The sequence below is a fragment of the Pongo pygmaeus genome, chromosome 9 (assembly GCF_028885625.2).
Source record: "Pongo pygmaeus isolate AG05252 chromosome 9, NHGRI_mPonPyg2-v2.0_pri, whole genome shotgun sequence".
NCBI lineage: Eukaryota > Metazoa > Chordata > Mammalia > Primates > Hominidae > Pongo > Pongo pygmaeus.
This window is the reverse complement of record NC_072382.2, coordinates 15,449,924-15,473,773: the sequence shown is the minus strand read 5'-3', so window position 1 is coordinate 15,473,773 and position 23,850 is coordinate 15,449,924. Positions and strand designations below refer to the sequence as shown.

At 44.3% G+C, this 23,850-nt stretch overlaps 1 protein-coding gene across 4 annotated transcripts in view; it reads left to right on the top strand.

The window, feature by feature from the left end:
• STX3 (syntaxin 3) overlaps nt 1–23,850 on the top strand; it is a 47,400-nt gene that overhangs the window by 14,612 nt on the left and 8,938 nt on the right. For 3 of the 4 annotated variants that reach the window (XM_054439427.2, XM_054439426.2, XM_063670885.1), the window contains exons 2-8: nt 3,707–3,790; nt 16,843–16,942; nt 18,672–18,746; nt 20,325–20,392; nt 22,238–22,346; nt 23,197–23,270; nt 23,478–23,612. In XM_054439427.2, the coding sequence (XP_054295402.1) occupies nt 3,707–3,790; nt 16,843–16,942; nt 18,672–18,746; nt 20,325–20,392; nt 22,238–22,346; nt 23,197–23,270; nt 23,478–23,612 (645 nt within the window). Of the gene's footprint in view, nt 1–3,706; nt 3,791–16,842; nt 16,943–18,671; nt 18,747–20,324; nt 20,393–22,237; nt 22,347–23,196; nt 23,271–23,477; nt 23,613–23,850 lie in introns of those variants that run through there. The other variant, XM_063670886.1, reaches the window with a different exon arrangement.

Sequence of the window (23,850 nt, the reverse complement as noted above, 5' to 3'; positions counted from 1 at the left end):
ATGTGGGGAATCCCTGTATGGATACTAGGGGTCTCGAGAACTTACGTCATGATGGAGTGATAGGTGTCTGCCTCCCGTGCTCCAGGTCACAGTTGTTCCCAGCTTCTGGAAACTTCCTTTAATCCATCCCATGATGGTAGCCTCTTCCCATTTCCTTAACACATGTGTTTGAAGACTGAATTGATGTCTTGTAGTGTATACATGTGTATGTGTGTGTGTGTGTGTGGATATATGTATGTGTTTGTGTGTGGGGGGGAGGGTGTGTGGGTGTGTGTGGGTGTGTATTTGGAGGGGGTGTGTTGGAATGTGGGTGTATGTGTGTAGTGCGGTGTGGGTTGTGGGTGTCGGTGTGTGGGAGCTTGTAGATGTGTGTGGGAGGGTTATGAGTGTGTGTGGGTGTATGTGTGGAGTGTGTGTGTGTAGGATGTGTGTGTATGTGAAATGGGTGTGGGTGTATGTGTAGAGTGGATGTTAGGTGTTTGTGTATGTGGAATGGGTGTGGGTGTATGTGTGGAGTCTGTGTAGGGTGTATGTATGTCGAATGGGTGTGGGTGTGTGTGTGGAGTGTGTGTACGTGTGTAGCATGTGTGTATAGGGTGTGTGTGTAAGGGGTGTGTGTGTGTGTGTGTGCTGTATGTGTATGAAAGGTATATGAAGGGGTAGGGGTGTATGTATGGAATGTACATGTGTAGGGTGTGTGTATGTGGAGTGTATGTGGGTGGGAATATGTGTGGAGTGTATGTGTGTAGGGTGTGTGTTTATGTGTAGGGTGTGTGTATGTGGGGTGTGGGTGGGCGGGTGTATGTGTGGAGTGTGTGTATGTATAGGGTGTGTGTATATGTGGGGAGTGTGTGTGTGTAGGTATATGTATGTATACAGATATACTTGAGGTCTGTCCCCTCAGTAATTCTCTAGATGACTCTGAAGAAAGGATACTCCCCAGAAAGCTTATTGACTTACTCTTCTAGAGGAAGACCGGGTTACATTGAACCTCTTGGGAGCTGGAACTCTCTAGAGGTTGCTGAGGGGCCTGAGAGTTGATGATACTTGATGAAGGGAACATTTTGTCTCAAACTTTAGAAACTGACGGTGAATCCTGGCTGCTAGTCTCTGTGGAAGCTAGTTATTTATTCAGCTAAAATTGGTTAAATTTCTATTATATGCCTGGTACAGGGTGAGCACTCAGGAAATATGGAATAAATTAATTAATGACAAGTACAGTGCTCAGTTTTAATTGCAAGTGACAAAACCCAAGTCTGGCTAAATGAACTTAAAAAAGACATATTAGGAGGATACTGTTCAACTCATTGAAAGAAGACTAGGGAAGATCTGTAGAACCTGCCCAAAGCCAAGGGGTGTTGTGGGAAGCATGGGAACGAGGGCAGCTCTGGGAATTTCATGGACATCTCTGGGGGCAGCCATCGACTGACTCGGGCCCATTCACTTCAGACTCCTTTCACAATTCAGATTCCTCAGGGAGCCTGGGTCACGGTTGATCGACTCCCCCAAATCATGTGGAGGGCGTGAGGGGTTGCTCCACAGAGGAAGGTGTTTCGAGCAGACACAGACACACATGCAAGTATCCACTTCAGCTGGGTGCAGTGGCTCACAGCTATAATCCCAGCACGTTGGGAAGCTGAGGCGGGTGGATTACTTGAGGCCAGGATTTTGAGACCAGTTTGGGGAACTTAGTGAGACCCCCATCCTTACAAAAAAATAAAAAAATGTAGTGGGGCCTGGTGGTGCATGCCTGCAGTCCTAGCTATTTGGGAGGCTGAGGCAGGAGGATCACTTGGGCCCAGGAGGCTGAAGGTGGGGTGAGCTGTAATTGCGCCATTGCATTCCAGCCTGGGCAACAGAGTGAGTCCTCCTGCATAAACTTGCCCCCCCTGCCCCCCAACTCCCACCCGCAGAATCTCCAGGAGTTTGTAGTCAGTGGGGAAAGACAGGTGAGTAAAGGGGTGAGTAAAGGGCTGTGATGGTTGGTTTCGAAAGTTTGTGCAAAGTGCAGTGGAAGCTTAGGGAGGTTTTAACTTTTGCATGTGGGAGCCATGCCCAGGTCAGGCATACAGAGGTTGTCCGAGCTGAGTTTTAAGGGCTAAGGAAATTTTTGTCAGTTGGACCAACGCCTTTCAGCAGGACTCCCTGTGTGATAGAGTGATCTAAAAGAATGGTGTGTCCAGAAAATGGTGTGTCCAGGTGCTTGCTTGTCTAGAGTGTGCATCATAGAAGAAGTATGGGTGGAGCTGGATCTTAAAGGGCCCCACGTGCTCTGTTAGGCACTGGGCCTTTAAATTCTAGGAGTTGAGCTATCCTTGGATGACGTTACGTGGCAGAGGGACATGGTCAGTTGTGAGTTTGGGGAAGTTGATCAGGGAGGTGGTAGCAGTGCCCTCAAATTCAACTCCCTTGAATGTGGCTATTAAGCTGGGGATGCTGATTGTTGCAGACCAGCCAGAGAATGAGATGCTGGGGGAGCCAATCAAGAGACTCTCCGCATGGCTGGAGAATCCCAAATAGCCATAGGTTTTCCCACTAACAACTTCTGCTGTGGATTCAGGGGGATGGTAGTGGGTGAAGGAAAGAGGCTTCTGGTGGCATTCATTGCCCATGGAGTTTGAGTGTTCGAGAGTGCTATATCTTAGACTTAGGGGGTCAGAGGCTGCTGAAGCTTGTGAAGAAGCAGGCATGGGGGGTTTATCCCCTGCCTCACCTCCACCTTTCACAACAGTCCCTGTGCTTAGAAATCAGCAATGTGCTGTGCAGCAGCTGTCTGGGAAGAACATTGAAGAGGAATGTAGAAACAGCTCAGGACCTTATGCTGGGTGGGAATGGAATCACTTCCTTTAGATGACCATTTTGTGAATTTTTACAGAGGAAGTTGAATGAGATTGAGAAAGCTTGGGTCCCCAGAGGTGGCTGGGGGCCGGGGGAGAGCTTCCTCTTTCTTATAAACAGGAGTTTCTGACAGGGAGTGACATAGCATTGTTTCCTTTGTGATAGGTGGTTTCTGAAAACAGGAAAATCTTTACTCCTAATGTGAAAATTGAAAGCTTGTGCTTTGTAGGAATTGTGTCTGGAACCTGTTTGAACAGTGTGGAGAAGGGTTTAGCAACCCTGGGGTTCAGATCCAAAAGATAAGTTCAATTCTACCTGTTGCCGTGTTTTAGCTGTGTGGTTTTTGCCAAGTTACCTAACCTCCCTAAGTTTTAGGTTCCTCAACTGTAGTGAGTTACAGTAACTACCACCACCACCAACAGCAACAAAACCTAGCATGTGTTGAACTTACAGTGTACCAGGCACCATGCAAAAGCATCCTATATTCATTATATCTTTTATACCTTACACAATCCTATGAAGCAGGTAGTGTTGTTATCAGCATTTAACAGATAAGGAAACCAACGCACAGCAAGATAGGTAACTTGCCAGTTCCTCCCTTTCTCACCCCTCACCCCCTGAAAGAAAACACATACACACACACACACACACACACACACACACACACACAACCCAGCAATTGGTAGAGCTAGGATTTAATTTCAGATTTTGAGACACCAGAGTTTGATATATCAGAGAGCTGTTATGAGTTTTAAAGGAAATTGTGTGTAAAATGCTGAATATAGTTCCTAGTACTTCATGAGCATTCAATAATGTTAGCCATTTATTTTGTTTTTAGTCTCACTCTGCTCTTTTTTGCCTTTTGCAGAAGCAGCTGACACAGGATGATGATACTGATGAGGTTGAGATTGCTATCGACAACACGGCTTTTATGGACGAGTTCTTTTCTGAGGTAGGCAACCTTCCTGTATTTTTTTCTAAATGTACATAAGGAAACACGATTTCCTTAATAAGAATAAAAAACCTTAGATTTTTCAGGGCAGCAGAGGATGGTCACAGTCTTTTGCTAGAGTGGGATGGCCAGACAAAGAAATTAAAATGACATTATTTTCAATATTTACTTGAATCTGGATTTTTAAAAATCTTAAGAAAGTCAGCAGAGGGTCAATTATATGTAATTGAAGAGATGCTTTTAAAGTCTTACGCCGTATGACAACAGTTTAATGATATCCTTTCTTGCTTAAAGTACATAACAAATATAGAATCAACCATAGGATCACAATCATGAGTATAAAACATTGCATCTTTAGGCTTGTGATTCAGATACATCAGATGTGTAGTTTTGAAAATTTTGGGGCCAGACATGGTGGCTCACGCCTGTAAGCCCAGCACTTTGGGAGGCTGAGGCAGGTGGATCACTTGAGGTCAGGAGTTCGAGACCAACCTGGCCAACATGGCAAAACCCTGCCTCTACTAAAAATACAAAGATTAGCCAGGTGCATCTGTAATCCCAGCTACTTGGGAGGCTGAGGCAAAAGAATCACTTGAACCTGGGAGGTGGAGGTTGCAGTGAGCTGAGATCGCACCACTGCACTCCAGCCTGGGTGACAGAGTGAGACTTCGTCTCATTAAAAAAAAAAAAAAAAAAATTATAGTCCCTCTGACTTAATTCTAGTGGTAACTGAGAAACGAAACTGCCAGTTTACTTTCGTAAAAGTTCAACAGGGGCAAAAATGGGTTCATGTCTACAGATCCATGTACTGTGATCTTAAAGGTCTTCGATGGGATGGTGCTATAATAGGTAGGTGGTGGAGGAAAGCTTGTAGAGGCAGTAGTATATCGTGGATGAAAACACTGGCTTTGGAGCTGGGTAAACTTGGGCCCAAATGTCAACCCTGCTTCTGAGAAGTTGTTGATTTCATGAACATTCCTTAACAATCTGTGTTTGGGCTTCCTTACCTGTAAATCAGGATTGATAATGTAATTTCCTATAGGTAGGATCACCTGCGCATAGGAGTTTGAGGCTGCAGGGAGCAATGATCATGCCACTGCATTCTAGCCTGGGCAACAGAGTGAGACCTTGTCCCCTAAAAAAAAAAAAAAAAAAAATTCACTGGTGATCCAGTGTTTAGGTAAGAAAAGAAAAAAACAATAAACAACAAAAATCCCCATTGAGTGGCATAAGGATTAAGAGGAACAGGCCAGGCGCAGTGGCTCATGCTTGTAATCCCAGCACTTTGGGAGGCCGAGGCGGGCGGATCACAAGGTCAAGAGTTCGAGACCAGCCTGGCCAACACAGTGAAACCCTGTCTCTACTAAAAATACAAATATTAGCTGGGTGTGGTGGCAGGCACCTGTAATCCCAGCTACCCTAGAGGCTGAGGCAGGAGAATCGCTTGAACCCAGGAGGCGGAGGTTGCAGTGAGCCGAGATTGCGCCACTGCACTCCAGCCTGGGTGACAGAGCTAGACTCCGTCTCAAAAACAAACAACTACAAAAAAACCAAGAGGAATAATGTTTGTAACACAGCATAGCATCTGGCATATATGTGCTTAATGAATGATACTTCAAAAAGCAAAAACAAAAAGGTCACTATTGTTGAAGTTTCTGCCACCATACTATGGTTTCTTAGGTTTTTAATTTCCCCTGGAAAGAAAACAAGAAGTATCATGCTCTTTTTGCAGAGAGAATGTGATGCTTCCCATCCTCTAGACTGTGGATGTGGAAAAGTAACCCTCCAGTTTTTTTTCTGAAAGGAATGGAGTGGGGCTTGACGGTTCGTGCCCATTTATCTGTTAGAGTAATAAACAGGAATTAAAAAGAAACTTGAGTGTGTGCTGGCCTGATTGGGAAGTTGGCTGTAAACTCTCCACAGATCCCCACCCTCCTCACAGGCGGGTCCATCAGAGTCATAGTGAGATCAAACGACACTTAGGCTTTGTGAGTCCAGTGTTACTCCAATTGTGGATCATGGAAGGACAACATCCTTTCACTCCGTGATGGGGGTGGACTTAAGGAGATGTTTGAAGTCTTTCTAGCTCATTTCAGTCTGCCTTGGAGAACCAGATACATTGAAGAACTTCTTCCCTAAGATAAGGAATCTTTTCCAATAACTGTGTTCTCCTTTTTCTTCTGAGCCAGTCAAAGGGTTCCCAAGAGGACCCTCTTTGTTAGGTGGGAAGATGGTGGGCTTTGGCCTCTAAAACATGGTTTGAGTCCACTTTTCAAGCATTTTGTAGCAGTGTAACCTTGGTCAGGTTGCTTAACCTCTCTGAGCTTTAATGTCCTGCTCTGGAAATTGGGAGTGTTGGTACTTACCTTTCAAGGATGCCATGAGGATCATATGAGATCACACATCTGGGAAGGATCGTCAGACAGAAAAGCACTGGATGGGTGATAGCTACTTCTGAAGAGGCCTTTGAAGATTTTAACAAGACCTTCAGGGCTGCTGCATTGCTTATTTCTTTCTCTTTGTTATATGTGTATCTGTCATTTAGGGAAAAACCCCGTGAAACTTATATTTAGAGTGGAGAAGAGGGATAGCATGGGGAGGTGGAAAGAACATGATCTTTGAATTAAATTCCATATCTGCCGCTAGCTATGTGATCTTGGTCACATTCCTTAACTGTTCCAAGTATCAGTGGGTTTATCTGTAAACTGGGGAGAAAAATATTCATGTCATAGATTTGGTAGAGATTAAAGGAGCTAATGCTCAGAAAGTACTTAGCATGGGGTTCAGCAGCGTTACTTTCCTCTTTTCTTGGATCTGATAGAGCACAGAGAGGATAAGGCCTTGGGGGAGTGGGGAGAAGTAAGAGGGAGTGGATCAAGTAGGCTCTGGCCCCACCTAACATGGTCTGAATCTCAGCTCTGCCCATTACCAGTGGTACAATTTTGGAAAAGTTAACTACTCTAAACCCCAGTTTTCTCTAAAAAGAGAATATTACCTGTTGGTTTTTATGGATATAAAGTGAGAAAGGGTATGGGTGCACCTAGCACAGTGCTTGACATCTAGTAGATATGTTCTCATCACCCTTCTGTCCCCCAGTGTACTTGCGAATAAGTAGACCACAAAGTTTATTTTATAGAATGTGGTGTAGAAATACTCTTGAAATTGGGATAAATTATGTTTCAGAGAATAGAGATTTGGGGAAATGAGAGATTGTCTCCCTCTGTGTGACTGGTGATCATGCCCTCTACACCCTCCAGGTTATATAATTAAGTCGCTTTCTTGGGAAACCACTCTTGATAAAACTTACTGTTTGGACTGGTTCCAGGAGGTCATCCTTGGTTATTTGCTGAGAGTATGAATCACAGCTTAGTCATAGAGGCATTTGCAAGGTGCACATGAAGTCACAGGACCAGGGTGTTTTCAGAATGTGATTTGCACTGTCAGATTCCATTGTATCTTCTCTAGCTTCTTGATCGTTGGAGAAAAAGATTGGCCCTTGGGTTTTCAGGCCACTTTGGCTGATCAAGCCAGAGCCTGGTAAATGATAAATGCCACATTTTTGTCTAATTTGCAGTTGTCTATATTTTTCTTGGTTTGTTTGCTCAGTTGGCAGAAAGTAATGTTCAGATGAAACAGACCTGCCTTTGGAGGCAGAAACATTAGGGGTTTATTTTTCTGTATTCGTTATCTATTCATCAAAGTATTTGAGCGCTTACTGTCTTCAAGATAGCATGTTAGGTGCTGGGGATCCAATGTTCTGTGTGATGGGATTCTCGACCTCTCTTGTCTCCTTATCTGGTAAGGGTGATAGAAATTTTTAAAATGTTGTTATATGATAAGAAAAGTGTCAGTAAGGTACCATGGGAGCACAGAAGAGGAAGCGTTAAATTCTGCCTGGAGAGAGGAAGGTGAGGGAAGATTTCCCTGGTTCTTAACTAGACTTGTCATCAGAATCACCTGAGGAGTTTTTTGCACATACACATACCTGATTCTTAGGGACTGGAATGGCTCAGACTTTCGGATTTTTAGGAAGTTCTTCCAGATAATTCTGTTGCCTACTGCAGCTATGCACCACTGCAAAGTGATGGGGAACCTTTGAGGATTTAAACAAGGAAGTGATGGGCTCAGAGTGTGTTTTAGAAAATTCACTCCGATGGCAGTTTGTGGAGGGTGCGAAAGACCTGAAATGGAAAGACCAGCAAGCCGGCGATGGAGCCTTGACCTGAATCTGTGATCCTGAGCAGCAGTGTAGCCTATCATTTAGGGATGCTTTTGACTAACTGTGGCTTAAGCAACAAAGATATGTAATTATTTTGCATATGAAGTAGTTTGGGGTTAGGGATGGTGCCGTTTAAAGGTCAGCTTGGGGTTCTAGGTCAGCATCGCTGTGATCCTCTTGGCTTTTCTCTTAGGATTGTGAGAGAGTCTGTTCTGATTATCTATTGTTATATCACAGCATAGCCCCAATATTTAGTGGTATAAAACAACTGTTTTGTTTTGCTGACAGATTCTGTGGATTAGGAATTCAAACAGGGCAAAGTGGGTCTGGATTATCTCTGCTCTACAATTTCTGGGGCTTTTATTGGGAAGACTTGAACAACTGCAGGCTAGAATCTTGTAGAGGCTTTTAAAATTTTACTGTCTGGTGCCTTTACTAGGGTGGCTCAAAGGAAAAGCTCAGCAGAGACTGTCAATCAGAGCACCTACACTTGGCTTCTTTCTGTGGCTTGGGCTTCTCGTAGCTGGCCCACTTAGGGCTATTGAACTTGTTACATAGAAGCTCAGGGATGCAAGGCAAGTGTTCCAGCTACAGAAGTTACATAGCACATCACTTCTGCTTGGCTCTATTACTGAAGCAGTCACAAGCCTGCCAGATTAAGAGAGCGGTACATAGGTCCCACCTGCCTGTGTTTTGAAACCACCAGAGTCAGAGCTCTATTTGGCATCACCCTGTGACAACACTGCAAGCATTAAGAAAGGGTGCAGCTAGAAAAGTCCAAAGGTCCTTTCATCAGGGAGGAAAACTGCCCAGATCCTCCAATCTGACTTCCTTTGTGGCCTCCTGGATAGCACTGGGTCACATGGTGTGGGCCTCCTTAGCTGTAAGGGACACCAGGAAAGTGAGTACTCAGCAAAGGGACAGGATTGCCAGGATTGCCATCAAACACATCATGATTCATGCTCTGGGGCTGGCAATGCCACTACCCAAACAAAGTCAGACTTCTGTTAAAAAGAAAGAAAGGGAAGGGGCCAGGGAATGGCTGTTGGTTGGGTCAGTCAAAATGCATTGTCACGGATGGCAATGTGAGGTGCAAAAAGCCTTCTGTGATCAAATATGTTTGAGAAATGCTTCCTACTCCTTTCTTCTCTTGGAAACTTAAAATGCACATTAACTTATTGAAAGCTGTAAGAAGTCCTGTAATAAACCAGCTTAACTTGGCTATCCTAGCATTTAATTTTTCACAGCAACACTTTCTAACATGGAACTTCTATTAATAATGATGAAAGTTTTCTTTTCTTTTCCTTTTTTTTTTTTTTTTCCGAGATGGAGTTTCGCTTTTGTCGCCCAGGCTGGAATGCAACGGTGTGATCTCAGCTCACTGCAACCTCCTCCTCCTCCTGGGTTCAAGCGATTTTCCTGCCTCAGCCTCCCAAGTAGCTGGGATTACAGGCATCCACAACAATGCCCAGCTAATTTTTGTATTTTTAGTAGAGACGGGGTTTCACCATGTTGGTCAGGCTGGTCTGGAACTCCTGATCTCAGGTGATCCACCCGCCTTGACCTCCCAAAGTGTTGGGATTATAGGTGTGAGCCACTGCGCTGGCCAAAAGTTTACTTTTTTGAATGCTGTCTTAGTTTGGGCTACTATGAGAAAGTACCATAGACTGAATGGCTTATAAACAATAAGAATGTGTTTCCTACAGTTCTGGAGGCTGAAAGTCTTGAGACCAGGATTCCAGCATGATCGGGTTCTGGTGAGGCCCCTCTTCTGGGTTGTGGACTGCCACCTTGCTGTATCTGTATCCTTACACGGTGGAAAGAGCAAGCTAGCTCTTTGGTCTCTGCTTATAAGTGCACAAAACACAGTCATGAGGGCTCCACCCTTACAACCTAAATGCCTTCCAAAAGTCCCACCTCCAAGTACCATCACATTGGGGATTAGGCATCAACATATTAATTTTGGGAGAGCACATTCAGTCCATAACAAGTATGCTTAAAAAACACAGACCATTTGTAGTGATATAAGAAGCATACTTGTCTCCTGCAGTTACTTATATTCATTTATTTATTCAACAAATGTCTACTGAGTGACCCACATGCTTGACAGTGATGAATATCAAGTAGTGTAAGTTGAGCAACACGTGGTCCTAGTGCTTGAGGGGGACTGGATCAGTTCTGGGAGAAGTTAGGGTGGAGAAATTGTGGGCATAGTGCAGCAGAGCCTGGCTGGGGTGAGGGGTGGGTAGAGCAATACCTGGCTGGAGGAGCTGTGAGGTGACTAGTCTTGAAGCATACGGATTTGCTAGGTAGGCTTGATTTTTGTTAGAACTAAGAATCTCAAAGTGAATCCAACTTGGAAATCCACACATTAAATCTAGCAGGTTAAATACTTTTTAATTCTTTAAGTAGAATATTGGATGACAATGACCTACCAAGCAAACTGGTAGATTCTGCATTTCTGGGCTCTTCCAATGGGGCAGGCAGGAAGCCTTGCCAGTCATTTGCCTATTTGCATTCAGGCCCATTCCCTACTGTCCTTCCTCTGCTCTTCTCTGTATCACAGGGAACTACATTTCCCAGCTTCCCCTGCCAATTGCTTTTGGTATATTTGACTAAGGAGAATGTTATGGACTGAATATTTGTGTCCCCTCAGAATTCATATGCTGGAGTCTAATCTCCAATGTGATGGTATCTGGAGGTAGGGCTTTTGGGAGGTAATTAGATCATGAGGGTGAATTAGTACCCTTATAAAAAGAGACGTGAGAAAGATGATCTCTCTCTCTCAGCCATGTGAAGATACAGGAAGAAGGCAGCTGTCTACAAGCCAGGAAGAGGGTCCTCCTCAGACATCAGATCTGCCAGTGGACTTCCTAGCTTCCGGTACTATGAGAAATATATCCTGTGTTTAAGCCACCTAGGCTGTGGTATTTTTCTTACAGGAACCTGAACAGATTAAGACAGTGAGGTACTAGCAGAAGACTCAAGGAGGAGGGAAGAGGCCATGGTTTTCCTCCTTTCTCTCTCCACCTCAGACATGCCTTCTTCATGGCTTCAACTCTTTTTCAATAGACCCTGCCTCCGTGGTCCCAGTTCTGCTGGTCAACTCCCCCATGGTCTGGCCCCCATCAGACAGCTCTGGCTTTAGGCTCTGGTGACCCTGCCTTCCTTCTCTTTCCCTCTGACTTGCTGTTGCTAATTTTCAGAGTGCCCCAGCAAACTTCTGTTTGGCTTCTTGATGCTTCCATCCCTGCATAAACAATCCCTTTATTATATTACTTTGATTAAAATAGCTAGACAGGTTTTCACTTTCCTGACTAAATTTTGAGTGATGCAAAGCCCCAACACACTTAATTTACTTGAGATTATTGTCTCAGAATACTTGTTTTCATTGGTCAGTATAATTCTGAGATAATTCTTTTCTTTTCATTCATAAAAGGAGAATTGAAACACTAGTCCTGGTCTTGATAAAATGCTTTTGGGACTTGACTTCCATTGCTTAGTTGACTGAGGTGGCCTTTTCCCTCCCTTTTCATCAACATTTGTTTTCTAAAGCAAAGAAGCAAACAAATTAAAGAGGACTTGACTGAGCAGCTCTAATATGAAGACTGTTTGGGATTCTGTCATTTTTGGGGGAAAGTAAAGGTGTATAAATTGTGAAAAGGAGGGATCATTTGACAGTTAAAATCACATTGCTCTTGTCACCTCGGAATAAGTTTTCAATACGTAAATATGCAGCAATTAATGCTCAACTAGAGGTACAAGGTACCTGGGAGTTTAGGAGAGGCAGAGACTAATTCATAGGGAGATAAACAGAGCTTTTTTGCTTAGCCTTCCATCTTACCCCATGCAACCTGCCAGTTCCACAAACTAGTACTTTCTTTGCTTTTCCTTGTTTAATTAGATTCCACTGGCTAATTAGGTCCAGAAGGAAGAAGCCATCCAGATCTCGAAAATAACTCCTTCCTTTTAGTTAGATTATAGTTATTAGTATAATATAGTAATTATATTTGGCCATGCCCAACATGAAGAGTGATTGATTTGGGTGTTGACCTTAGATTTCCTTGGGTGGCTACTGATGAGGTCAGACTGTTTTATTAAGACTTTTTTTACAGGATTGCTATGAGGATTAAATGAGACATGCCTGTAAATGCACTGCATAGTACCTGGTATATTATAAATGTGCAGTAATTGCTGGCATTTTTGTGTTTATCATTGTCATCACCTAACATTTATTGAACATGTACTTTATGTTAAACATTTGGCATGTATTGTCTAATTTAATCTTCACAAAAACTCTAAAGTGGGAATTGTGATAATTCTCATTTCACAGATGAGAAAACTGGTGCTTAGGGACACTTACGGGGTGCGTTCAAGGTCATGAAACCGCTAAGAGAGATGGAGCAGAAACTGGAACCTGGTCTGTTTGATCTTAATTCCTTAAATCCTATATTATCTGGATTCCCATATTACTAACAAAGCATTGAAAAGTACATTTTAGGCTGGGCCTGGTGGCCCATACCTGTAATCCTAGAACTTTGGGAGGCCGAGGTGGGCGGATCACTTGAGCTCAGGAGTTCGAGACCAGCCTGGCCAACATGGTGAAACCTTGTCTCTACTAAAAATACAAAAAAAAAAAAAAAAAAAAAAAAAAAAAAAGGTTGATGTGGTGGCGGGGGGTGCCTGTAATCCCAGCTACTTGGGAGGCTGAGGCAGGAGAATCGCTTGAAGCTGGGAGGTGGAGGTTGCAGTGAGCCAAGATCATGCCACTGCACACCAGCCTGGGCAACAGAACAAGGCTTTGTCTCAAAAAAAAAAAAAAAAAAATTAATAAACAATGTGCAATGAGAAGGCACTGGGAATATATTAGCTGTAAATTTTACATGGTGATTTTAAAAAAAAAAACGCTTTTAGATTGGTTTCCTTGGTCAACAATACTTCTTGAGGGCTCATTTTGTAAAAAGCTTTCTATAGGGAGCAGTGGTGAGAAGACAGAAATAAGGATGATCTTTGTGAAAGGCAACTGATCCATTCTCCCAAAACAGTGGATTGAACATGCGCATTAACCTGATGTGGGCTGAATATGCATGAACTTGGGAGAGAAGATATAGGAGGCTTCCTTAGGCATTTACCTGGTTCAGGAGATAGGATTTAGTATTCCTGAGTTCAAACCTTGGTTTTGCCTCTTTCTGCAGTATAACCTGGAGTAAATTTCTCTACTTCTTTGAGACTCGATATTCTCATATATATAAAAAGGAGATGAAGATGGTAGCCTCATAGAAGTATTGTGAAGTGCATAGCATCATTTCTGATACAAGAATATGTTCAGTCAATTTTAGTTCTTAAATATATGAATATGCAGAGTAATTTTAGATGTCAGTATACTTAACCCCAGACAAACACATGCAATAGCCCTTAAACTTTTAGACTGGGCACTTGTTTCCTATACCCCTTCCCTGCAATTGCCTCATGATTTTTTGATTATGTGGCAAATGCACAAAAGGAAACCACATGTAGCTTCCATTTCACATCATTAAATACTCAGAAAGTCACCTTTGAGGAAAACCAGTACTTCTAAGAAAAAGCAAAGCCATGAAGTTCAAAAAAAGAAAGCTCTATGGTTGGCCATTTGCCCATCCTGAGGTCCCAAAAAGGTCCTGTGATTATTTGGTGAACTGACTAAATTGCTGTGAAATCAGATTCCCTGAAATGCCTCCAGATAGAAAGGTTGATGCGGTCAGAGGAAAGAGACCAGCTACAGTGGGTGGGGGATGGGTAGGGTAGAATGGAGTGCTCCCTGGGCCTGGGAAGTCCCGTAGGCAGGTTGCGGATAGAGCACCCAGGACCAGTTCTCCTGTGCATAGGGCAGGGTGAGTGTCAGCCATCCAGTCTCCAAATGCCTGTAGTGACACTGAGCCTGAGGCCTGACAGTCTCATCCTAGAAACTTCCTATCTCTTCCTGTGCTTCTACCATTGACTAAACTTTGGGTCAGGATACTCTTCAGTTTATAAAATAATTTTCCAGATGAGAGAACTTCTGTGACAACCAATCTGTTGAACATGCAAAATCTAAGTCCTTCATGGCTTGTTAAAATTTGATAAACTCATTTAAAAATGTTAAGTGTGTTTTCTTCTAGAAAGTCTTTCCCCCCACCGCAATCCTGTAAAACAGTGTAATTGCTTTGGCAAGACAGTCATGTGGTGGAACTGGAAACATGGTGTGATGCAATGACATGAGTTCTAAGAGGGGCCAGTAGATTCTGAGGTGGTCACACCCGTAGAGTCTGTGAGTGTATTAGTTTGTTTTCATGGTGCTGATAAACACATACCTGAGACGGGGCAATTTACAAAAGAAAGAGGTTTAATGGACTTTCAGTTCCATGTGGCTGGGAAAGCCTCACAGTCATGACAGAGGTCAAGGAGGAGCAAGTCACGTCTTACATGGATGGCAGCAGGCAAAAAGAGAGCTTGTGCAGGGAAACTCCTGTTTTTGAAACCATCGGATCTTAAGAGACTTGCTATCAGGAGAACAGCACAGGAAAGACCCACTCCCATGATTTGATGGTCTCCCACTGGGTCCCTCCCACAACACATGGGGATTATGGGAGCTACAAGATGAGATTTGGGTCGGGAGACAGAGCCAAACCGTATCAGTGAGTATTCATAGGTTGTAACAGAGGCCCTTTTTATAGCTGGGTAGGGCTGGAATGTTGCTAAACAGTACAGATAATTAAAAAAATTAACTCTTCAATCTAATGGAAAAAAACATCCCAGTTGGAGTGTGGAGGGCACTGTTTGCATGCTGTCCCTACCACTAGCTATGTGACCTATAATTTCTTTAAACTTGTTTCCTCATTTGAATAATGGTACCGGTCCAGTCTTATAGGTTGTTTTGTAAATTCTTAAAATGCTTACAAATATTTGGGCAGTTACCTGTATGTATGTTTACACTCCCATGATATTATTACATTGTAATTTTATGCTACATCTTTCAGCAAGCAGCTCTACTCTCAAACTGGCACATCTAAGCCAATATATTTATAGAGGGGAAAATCCTGTGCTCCAGTGGCAGAAGTACTGATTTGAGGGCTAGAGAGCTCAAGTATTATTTCTCCTATTTTCTTTCTTTTCCCTTTTTTTTTTTTGTTTTTGAGACAGAGTCTCACTCTGTTGCTCAGGCGGGAAATGCAGTGGCATGATCATGGCTCACTGTGGCCTCAACCTCCCAGGCTCAAGGGATCCTCCATTTTAGCCCCCTGAGTAGCTGGGACTACAGGGGCATGCCACAATGCCTGGCTGATTTTTGTATTTTTTGTAGCAATGGGGTTTTGCCGTGTTACCCAGGCTGATCTTGAACTCCTGGGCTCAAGTAATCTGCCTGCCTCAGCCTCTCAAAGTGCTGGGATTACAGGTGTGAGCCATTGTGCCTGGCCTCTCCTATTTTCTATTGAATATGAAGAGCTATAATCAGGTTTTGAAAAAGGTGAAGTATCCATGGGAAAAGAGGGATGCTGGAAGCTGCATATGCATTGAGTTTTATTTTTGTTGCATCTCAGATGTTAGGATCCTACTGTATGACATTTTACAAGATTTCTGTGTATTAATTGTTGCAATGTTGATGTGCCCTTCACTTTTGAGAGTGAAGCAGATAGACCCTGCAGGTGTTGAGGTCTCTCCTTCCTGCCCTGTTCCCTGTACATAGGCTTCCACTGCAGCAGGGCTGTGGTACCAGTGGCACGGGCACCTATGAAGGGGGAGCTGAGGCTGCAGTCAAAGCTCATGCAGGAATGTCTGACAGTGGCGTTCTACCTGGGAATGAAGTGCTGCTGGAAATATTTTATGATACCCACAGCCTTGTACAATCAGGAACCTTAGAAATATGCAGAAATGGGCTGTGGCTCGAGCTACTGGGTCCTGATCGTCTGAGAAAATCAGTTAGTACAAGAACATATATGTCCTAGAGAAGCTTGGGCTGTCTCCTGAGACCTTCATTGCCTAATATCTCTCTTTTTTTCTCTCCTTGTCTTCTTTATCTGTTTCTGTTTTTTTTTTTTTTTTGAGACAGAGTCTCGCTGTGTCGTCCAGGCTGGAGGGCAGTGGCGCGAACTCGGCTCACTGCAAGCTCCGTCTCCCGGGTTCACGCCATTCTCCTGCCTCAGCCTCCCGAGTAGCTGGGACTACAGGCGCCCGCAATCATGCCCGGCTAATTTTTTTTTTTTGCATTTTTTAGTAGAGACGGGGTTTCACCGTGTTAGCCAGGATGGTCTTGATCTCCTGACCTCATGATCCATCCGCCTTGGCCTCCCAAAGTGCTGAGATTACAGGTGTGAGCCACCACGCCTGACCTGTCTGTTTCTGTCTTTCTCTTCCTCTCATTCTGTGTTTTTTACTCTCTAGGTTTGTTCTTTTCCTTTCACTTCTTTCTTTCCTTCCTTCCTTTTTCCCCTCTCCTTCATCCTCACTGTTTTCTGTTCTCACTTTTCAGGCTTTAAGGCTCTGCCTGCTAAGGTCTGCTGATTCTCCCCCTCTGATCATTCTTCATGGTTTTTCTTAGCTCTTCTTGACTTTGGCCTGAATCCTTCCATCCAAAGTGGGCAAATGTATTACTCTAAGGGAGCAACGAGTATGGATTTTTAACAACTGTTCTGTTGAGATGACTTTATCTGACCATGGAAAGGGTACTCACTGGGCACCTGAGGACTTTAAGTCATTATCTTCTTCCACAAACCCAGAAGATGGGCAGCTTTCACCAGCAGCTCTGCCAAACGTTTATCTCAGCCATGGACCTGTACTTCCTCCTTGATGATGAAGGTTATTGTCTTTCTGATTATAGATTGAGGAAACTCGGCTTAACATTGACAAGATCTCAGAACATGTAGAGGAGGCTAAGAAACTCTACAGTATCATTCTGTCTGCACCGATTCCAGAGCCAAGTGAGTGTTTACTTAGAACTGAGTCACCCAGCAATCACCCTTTCCTTGGGGCTGAGCCAGCCTTGTTTTCTTGCCCTTCGTGAGCAGTAGGGAAGTGTACAAGTTACAGGGCACTAGTGTACATATTATCTCATTTCCCTCCCCTTTACCTTACCTGAGCTCCTACTGCCTGGCCACAGTCAAGGTTTTCTCTTCATGGTCCCACTCCAACCATTTAGCCAGACTTTCTTGTTTTCCCAGCTAGTCCCTCTTCCTGACCGGCGACGATTCCCACTGCTGCTTACATACCCTGTGCCCTGTCCCTCCTCTGAGCCTCTGTGTGTACTATTTCCCAAGCCTGAAATGCTTTTCCTAGCCCTCTTTCCAAATCCTACCAGATCAAGTCCATTTTTTCTTTCCATGAGGTGTTCCAAAATGGTTCGACTTCACAGAAATTCCTTCTATTCCTAAACTCCTGTTTGTTACCACCACCTAGGCAAACGTTTTTTCTCCCCTAATTGTTTGCACGGGTGTCCAACCTTTTGGCTTCCCTGGGCCACATTGAAAGAAGAATTGTCTTGGGCCATACATAAAATACACTAACGATAGCTGATGAGCTAAAAGAAAGGTTTGCACATAATTTTCCTGATATCAGCCACCACAGATAAGCAAAAAAATCCATGCGTTCCACGGTTTGGACACGGGTGGTTTAGGGCTATATTTTTGGTTCCTTAAGAACAGGGAACAAGCCTGACACTGTCATTCCACTCTTTCATTTTTCCCATGGGCCCTATTACCTAAAGACTGAAGTGGGAACACTTTAGCAGAGCATATGGGCATTGTCTTGATCACATTCCTGTCTTCCCAGCCAGCCCGTCTCCTGCTGTCTTCCTCCTGCTTCCCATGCTTCAGCCAGAGCAACTCTCTGGTTTCCCAGACATTTCCTGTTCACTCATACCCTTTACTTACTGTTTCTTCTTGTGGGATTCCTGCTCTTAGTCTCTTTCTCTACCTGGCCAACTCTCAGTCTTTGAGACTCAGTCCTGCTCATCTCCATCTTTAGAAGCTTTTCCAGATCCCTCCAGGCTGTGCACACCTTGACCAGAACTCATACCTTACTCCACACTGCATATTAGAGCTGCTGATTTATTTCTCCCTTGTCTCCCACTAGACTTTAAACACCTTGCAGGAAAAATCTAGATCTTCTTTCTGATTCCATAGTTTCTAGCTCTGTTCCAAAGTTGTAGTAGGGCCTGAAGAATGGCTTTTGAATGAATGGTTATAGCTAATACTTAGTTTGCTCCATACAACCTATGATGTGTGTAGTAGGTGTGTCATCAATATTTGCCTCATTTTAAGTTGATTAGCCTTTGTTGAAATCTCTTTTCCCCATAAGCTCCCTAGAACCTTCTCAACCAAAGCCCCCATGGTAGGCTCTTTCCTCTAAAAGCAGAGTTCTCACAGTTTTATGTGCTGCAGGATTACTTAGGAGGGTTGAAAGGGCTGATTTTGCGGTTCCAACCGTGGGTGTTTTTATTCTATAGACTGAGATGGGGTGCCTGGAAAATGCCTTTAAAAAAAAAAGCACTCTGTGATTCTAATGACAGATTCTGGGGAGTGCATTGGGATAAATACCATTCTGGCAGTGGATGCCTGAGAAAGCTCGCCTCCTCTGATGATGATTGCTGTAGTTCACAAAGGAATCAGTCTTCTCCTTTCTAACGGATTCTGCCTGCCTTTGTTTACCCAGAAACCAAGGATGACCTAGAGCAGCTCACGACTGAGATTAAGAAAAGGGCCAATAACGTCCGGAACAAACTGAAGAGTAAGAAGGGAACAAAGAAAACAAGCCAGTCCCCACCACCATCTATCTCAGCTCCCCAAGGGTCCAGCTTTCCGAACTGAAACTCCTCTTGATGGAAGTGACACCTCTTGGTCCATCTTTGCTTGTGATTTGGGCTCTGTCCCCGCAATGATCCATTGTAGCCCCAGAAATTTACCTTTTCTTAAATCCTGACTGTACTGGAAAGCGTCCAGAATTGAAGCTAGGAGATGAGAATTAAAATGCAGTTTCAGCTGCTGAGTAGTTGTGTGACTTGGTCCTTTAACTTAGTCTTTCAACTTTTCTCTCTTTTTTTTTTTTTTTTTTTTTTGAGACGGAGTCTCACTCCAGGCTGGAGTGCAGTGGTGCGATCTCGGCTTATTGCAACCTCTGCCTCCTGGGTTCAAATGATTCTCCTGCCTCAGCCTCCTGAGTAACTGGGACGCACCTGGCCCATCAACTTTTCTTTATTGGTCTTATTTCCCTGGCATCTACATACTTTTTTTTTTTTTTTTTTTTTAAGACAGAGTCTTGCTCTGTTGCCCAGGCCAGAAGGCAGTGGCTCAATTTCGGCTCACTGCAATCTCTGCTTCTTGGGTTCAAGTGATTCTCATCCCTCAGCCTCCCAAGTGGTTGGGATTACAGGCATGCACCACCACACCCGGCTAATTTTTGTATTTTTAGTAGAGACGAGGTTTTGCCATGTTGGCCAGGCTGGTCTTGAACTTCTGGCCTCAAGTGATCCACCTTCCTGGGCCTCCCAAATTGCTGGGATTCCAAGTTTGAGCCACAATGCCCAGCCACCTACATAATTTGAATAGTCATTTTAGAGATATATAAATACAAGAGATATCATTCAGTCTACAGATATTTCTTGGTGGGCTAGGCATACCACCTTCCCATACCCTCACTCCCGCCATTTGGGAGAGTATAGTTCAATGAAGCTACTGTCATAGATTCATTTCTTCCAGAGCCTGGAAGGTGTACTTAGTTCTGTTGCTAGAGCCTGCATTCTTGCCCAGTGTATTTGGTGCATGCATGCTATTGATCAGAAGAGAAAGCATTATTGCTCAGCTCAATTTACCATTTCTTCCCCCCAAGTATATTGCAATAACTATTTTAACTGGAGGAGTCATTAGTAGCAGATTCCAGTAATAACAGTGATAGTGCACCGGCCATTGTGCTAGGCACTTTATGTGTCTTCTCATTTAATCTTCACATTAGTATTGTGAGGGAGGGACTGTCAGTTATTCTGTTTTACAGATGAGAGAACAGGTACATTAAGAGAGGTTAAGTGGCTTTTTCAAAGTCACACCCAGTAAGTGCCAGGGCAAGGATTCAAGCCTAAGTCTCATGGTGACCAGAACCCATGCTGTTAACTGTTATGCCAAAACCTGTTCATCGTAAAGGCTGTGGAATGCATGTCCTGTGACTCATCTGGGAGCTGACCTTTTGAGGTGACACCCACCTGTTACATCTCCGTGGGCTGGATGTGTGGGAATGAGTGAGGAAGTTTCACTGAATAGCATGTTTCTTAGAGGCGGAGATAGGTTGCAAGTATAACCTTCCTCTCCTCTTTAGGCATGGAGAAGCATATTGAAGAAGATGAGGTCAGGTCATCGGCAGACCTTCGGATTCGGAAATCCCAGGTAAGACTTTTCCTGGTCTCACGAATATCTAGTCCAATCTCTTATTATTTTCCCTTAACTGAAGGGATTTTTTTTTTAATACAATCCTTATTTGAAACTCAATTTGAAGAACTGGTAAAGGAGAACTCTCCAGGTTGAAACAGGGGTCAGGGCCAGAGTCCAGCCCTTTTGGCCCCTCTCCTGTACTCTCCTTCTCTTTATTATTATTATTATACTTTAAGTTTTAGGGTACATCATGTGCACAATGTGCAGGTTAGTTACATATGTATACATGTGCCATGCTGGTGTGCTGCACCCATTAACTCGCCATTTAGCATTAGGTATATCTCCTAATGTTATCCCTCCCCCCTCCCCCCACCCCACAACAGTCCCCAGAGTGTGATGTTCCCCTTTCTGTGTCCATGTGTTCTCATTGTTCAATTCCCATCTATGAGTGAGAACATGCGGTGTTTGGTTTTTTGTCCTTGCGATAGTTTACTGAGAATGATGATTTCCAATTTCATCCATGTCCCTACAAAGGATATGAACTCATCATTTTTTATGGTTGCATACCCCTGAAGAGCTTCTTCAGGCTTCCTAGAGCACAGCTTAGGGTTTAGTGTGTCTCCTTGTTTTACAGGAGAGGAAATTAATGTCTTCTAACAATTGTTAGTCATTGGTTGTCCAGTTTAGAGCTAGGCACTTTAGGGGTCATCAAAGATATGATCCTTGTCCTTAAAGAACTGGCATGCCATTGAAGTGGCATGGAAAGCTATTATCTAAGACCCAGCAGGAGGATGGGATAAGAAGACACATGCATGGTGCTCTCAGCATCAAAAGATCTCAGGAAGAATTGGGGGTAGCCAGAGGAGGCTGGGCCAGAGTGCCAACATGAGCAGGCTCAGGAAGTAGTTTCCACTCTCTGAGAGGCACAGGGCCAGGACTGGGGCGTGCACATGTGTGTGTGTTGGCAGCAGTGGTTGGTAGTGGTGGGGATTGGATGTAAGGGGCAGACGTGAAGACAATAGGCTTTCTGGAGAAAAAAGTTTGCTGTGGGATAGTGGACACATAATTTTTAGTAGATAATGTAGTGCCACATTCTAGAGGTCTTTGAGGGCCAGTCTGGGGAATTTGGATCTGATGTTATAACTTACAGGCATTTGCTTCAGGTGGCAGTATATTAGGAGGATTATTATGGTAGCCATTTGAAAGCTGTTTACAAGTGGGAAAGAAGCAGGAGACTGGAAGGTCCCTAGTTAGGTTTTTGCAAGGGTTTTGGTCTAAATTTGCATGGTGGTAGTGGGTTTGGAAAAAGTATACATACTGGCGATTTTCCAAAGGAGAAACCAGTAAGTAGGGCTTGATGCTGAGAGGTGAGCAAGGAATAAAAATTATTAGGAAGGTTTTAGCTTAGGCATCCAGGGCTGTTGAGAGAATGCATCTACTTATAAGCAAGAAAAGTTGGGGAGATGAGTTTAGGGTAAGAACTCAAGGATCTTTGTTAAGTATGACATGTGGGAAGGGAATCTGACAGTTTTAGAATGCAAGCCAAGTGTTGTGCCAGAAAAATGCTACTAGTCCATGTGGATGTAGGGCTCAGAGATTTAGAGATGACCTCTGGCCTCACAATTACCACGTGAGGTCAGCAGTAAACCGGTTTCAGTAAACTGGTGCTGAAACCATGCTTTGGAAAGGGCAGTGGACTCTCCCAGTGGCGCAAAGCTAGGAAACAGAAAACTTGGTTTGACACCTGGTTTTTTGATTCCAAGTCTAGTGCTATTGTAGATGGCTATGTGGGGGTGGGGAGGGGTTCTATAACAGTTACAGAACCACTGGGGCCTGACTGCATTTTACATCATCCCACAGCACTCTGTCCTTTCTCGGAAGTTTGTGGAGGTGATGACCAAATACAATGAAGCTCAGGTGGACTTCCGAGAACGCAGCAAAGGGCGAATCCAGCGGCAGCTCGAAATTAGTATGTACTTGAGGTTTGGCGTGTGCCCTCCACCTTTCCTGCCACCTGGTTGTCCATCCCAAGTTTTGAGGCCCTGGTAGAGCAAGCAGCAAGCACATTTTGTGCCTAAGTCTAGGGCAGCTCCTACAGCACTGGCACATCCTGAATGCTGGGCTGTAGGCTGAAAGGTGACACTGTGTTTATCAGGCCCAAGTAATTTTATTGTATGGGGTCCAGCATTGTCTCCTATATAGAGGGGAAATGCTTGCCAAACAGTTGCTGTCCTGTGGACTCATTGTATCATTTTGCTGTCTGTTTGACAACAAAGCACATTTATGAAATAGTGTGGTGTAAGTTGCTGGGAGGATTAGAGAAATAAATAAAGCCGTACCCCTTAGGAATGTAGTAATGTGGAAGGCAGGGCCCCGTGGAGTGGAAGGTGCTTTGGATGAGAGGAATGGTATGAACATAATCAAGAAAGAGCAAGTGTGTTTAGGAGTGGCAGGTTGTCTACGGTCTGGAAAAAGGGTGTGTCTGGAGTAGCGTAAGGTTAGGATGGATTGAGGGAGGGCTTGCCCATGAACTAGCATGTTATGAGGGCCTTGGACGCCATAGTGTAGTGAATGGGGCAAGGAAATGTTCTGAGCTAGGAAACAATGTAATGAGATACGTGCTTTAGGAAGGTAACTGCTGATAATGTTAAGGATGGCTTGGATTAGGGGAGAAATAAGATGAATCAGGAGGCAATTGGGGGAGTGTTGTAAAGGCCATGGTCTTTATAGGGAAGTCACATTCCTAATTTTCAGGGACCTTATCAGATGGTGTTCCACTGTGATCTTATATTTGACGCTCTACTTCTTTTGTTACAAAGCCGGCAAAAAGACAACCGACGAGGAGCTGGAGGAGATGTTGGAGAGTGGCAACCCGGCCATCTTCACTTCTGGGGTGAGTGCCCTGTGTGCTTGGATAGCACATCCCTTTCATGAGCAGGGAGGCCACTGCGGAGCTCATGCAGTCCAGCAGATGGAGGGGGAGCTGCAGGTGCAGGGAGTTCAGGGAGGCAAGGAGCTCCCCAGGAGTGTGCGTGAGGGCTGTGGCAGGGGCAGCCTTTCTTGCAGGGGTAGCTAACAGTCTGTGTGTGGCCTGTTGTAGATCATTGACTCACAGATTTCCAAGCAAGCCCTCAGTGAGATTGAGGGACGGCACAAGGACATTGTGAGGCTGGAGAGCAGCATCAAGGAGCTTCATGACATGTTTATGGACATCGCCATGCTGGTGGAGAATCAGGTAAGTGGCAGTGAGTCCCAGCGTGGGGAGGGAGGAGAGGAAAGCTCAGGGTCTCCTGAGAACACGGAGGAAGGGAATACTGGAAGCCAGTGAGGTAGGGTGGGAGAACCATTGGGAATTTGCATAAAGGAGAAACAGAATCCCGTGGGAAAGTGTGCATTCGAATTGAATGTTGACACTTTGGGTGATCTTAGCCTTGTCATTCTTGCCCGTCCCTTTGGCCTTGCAGTCGTTGCTA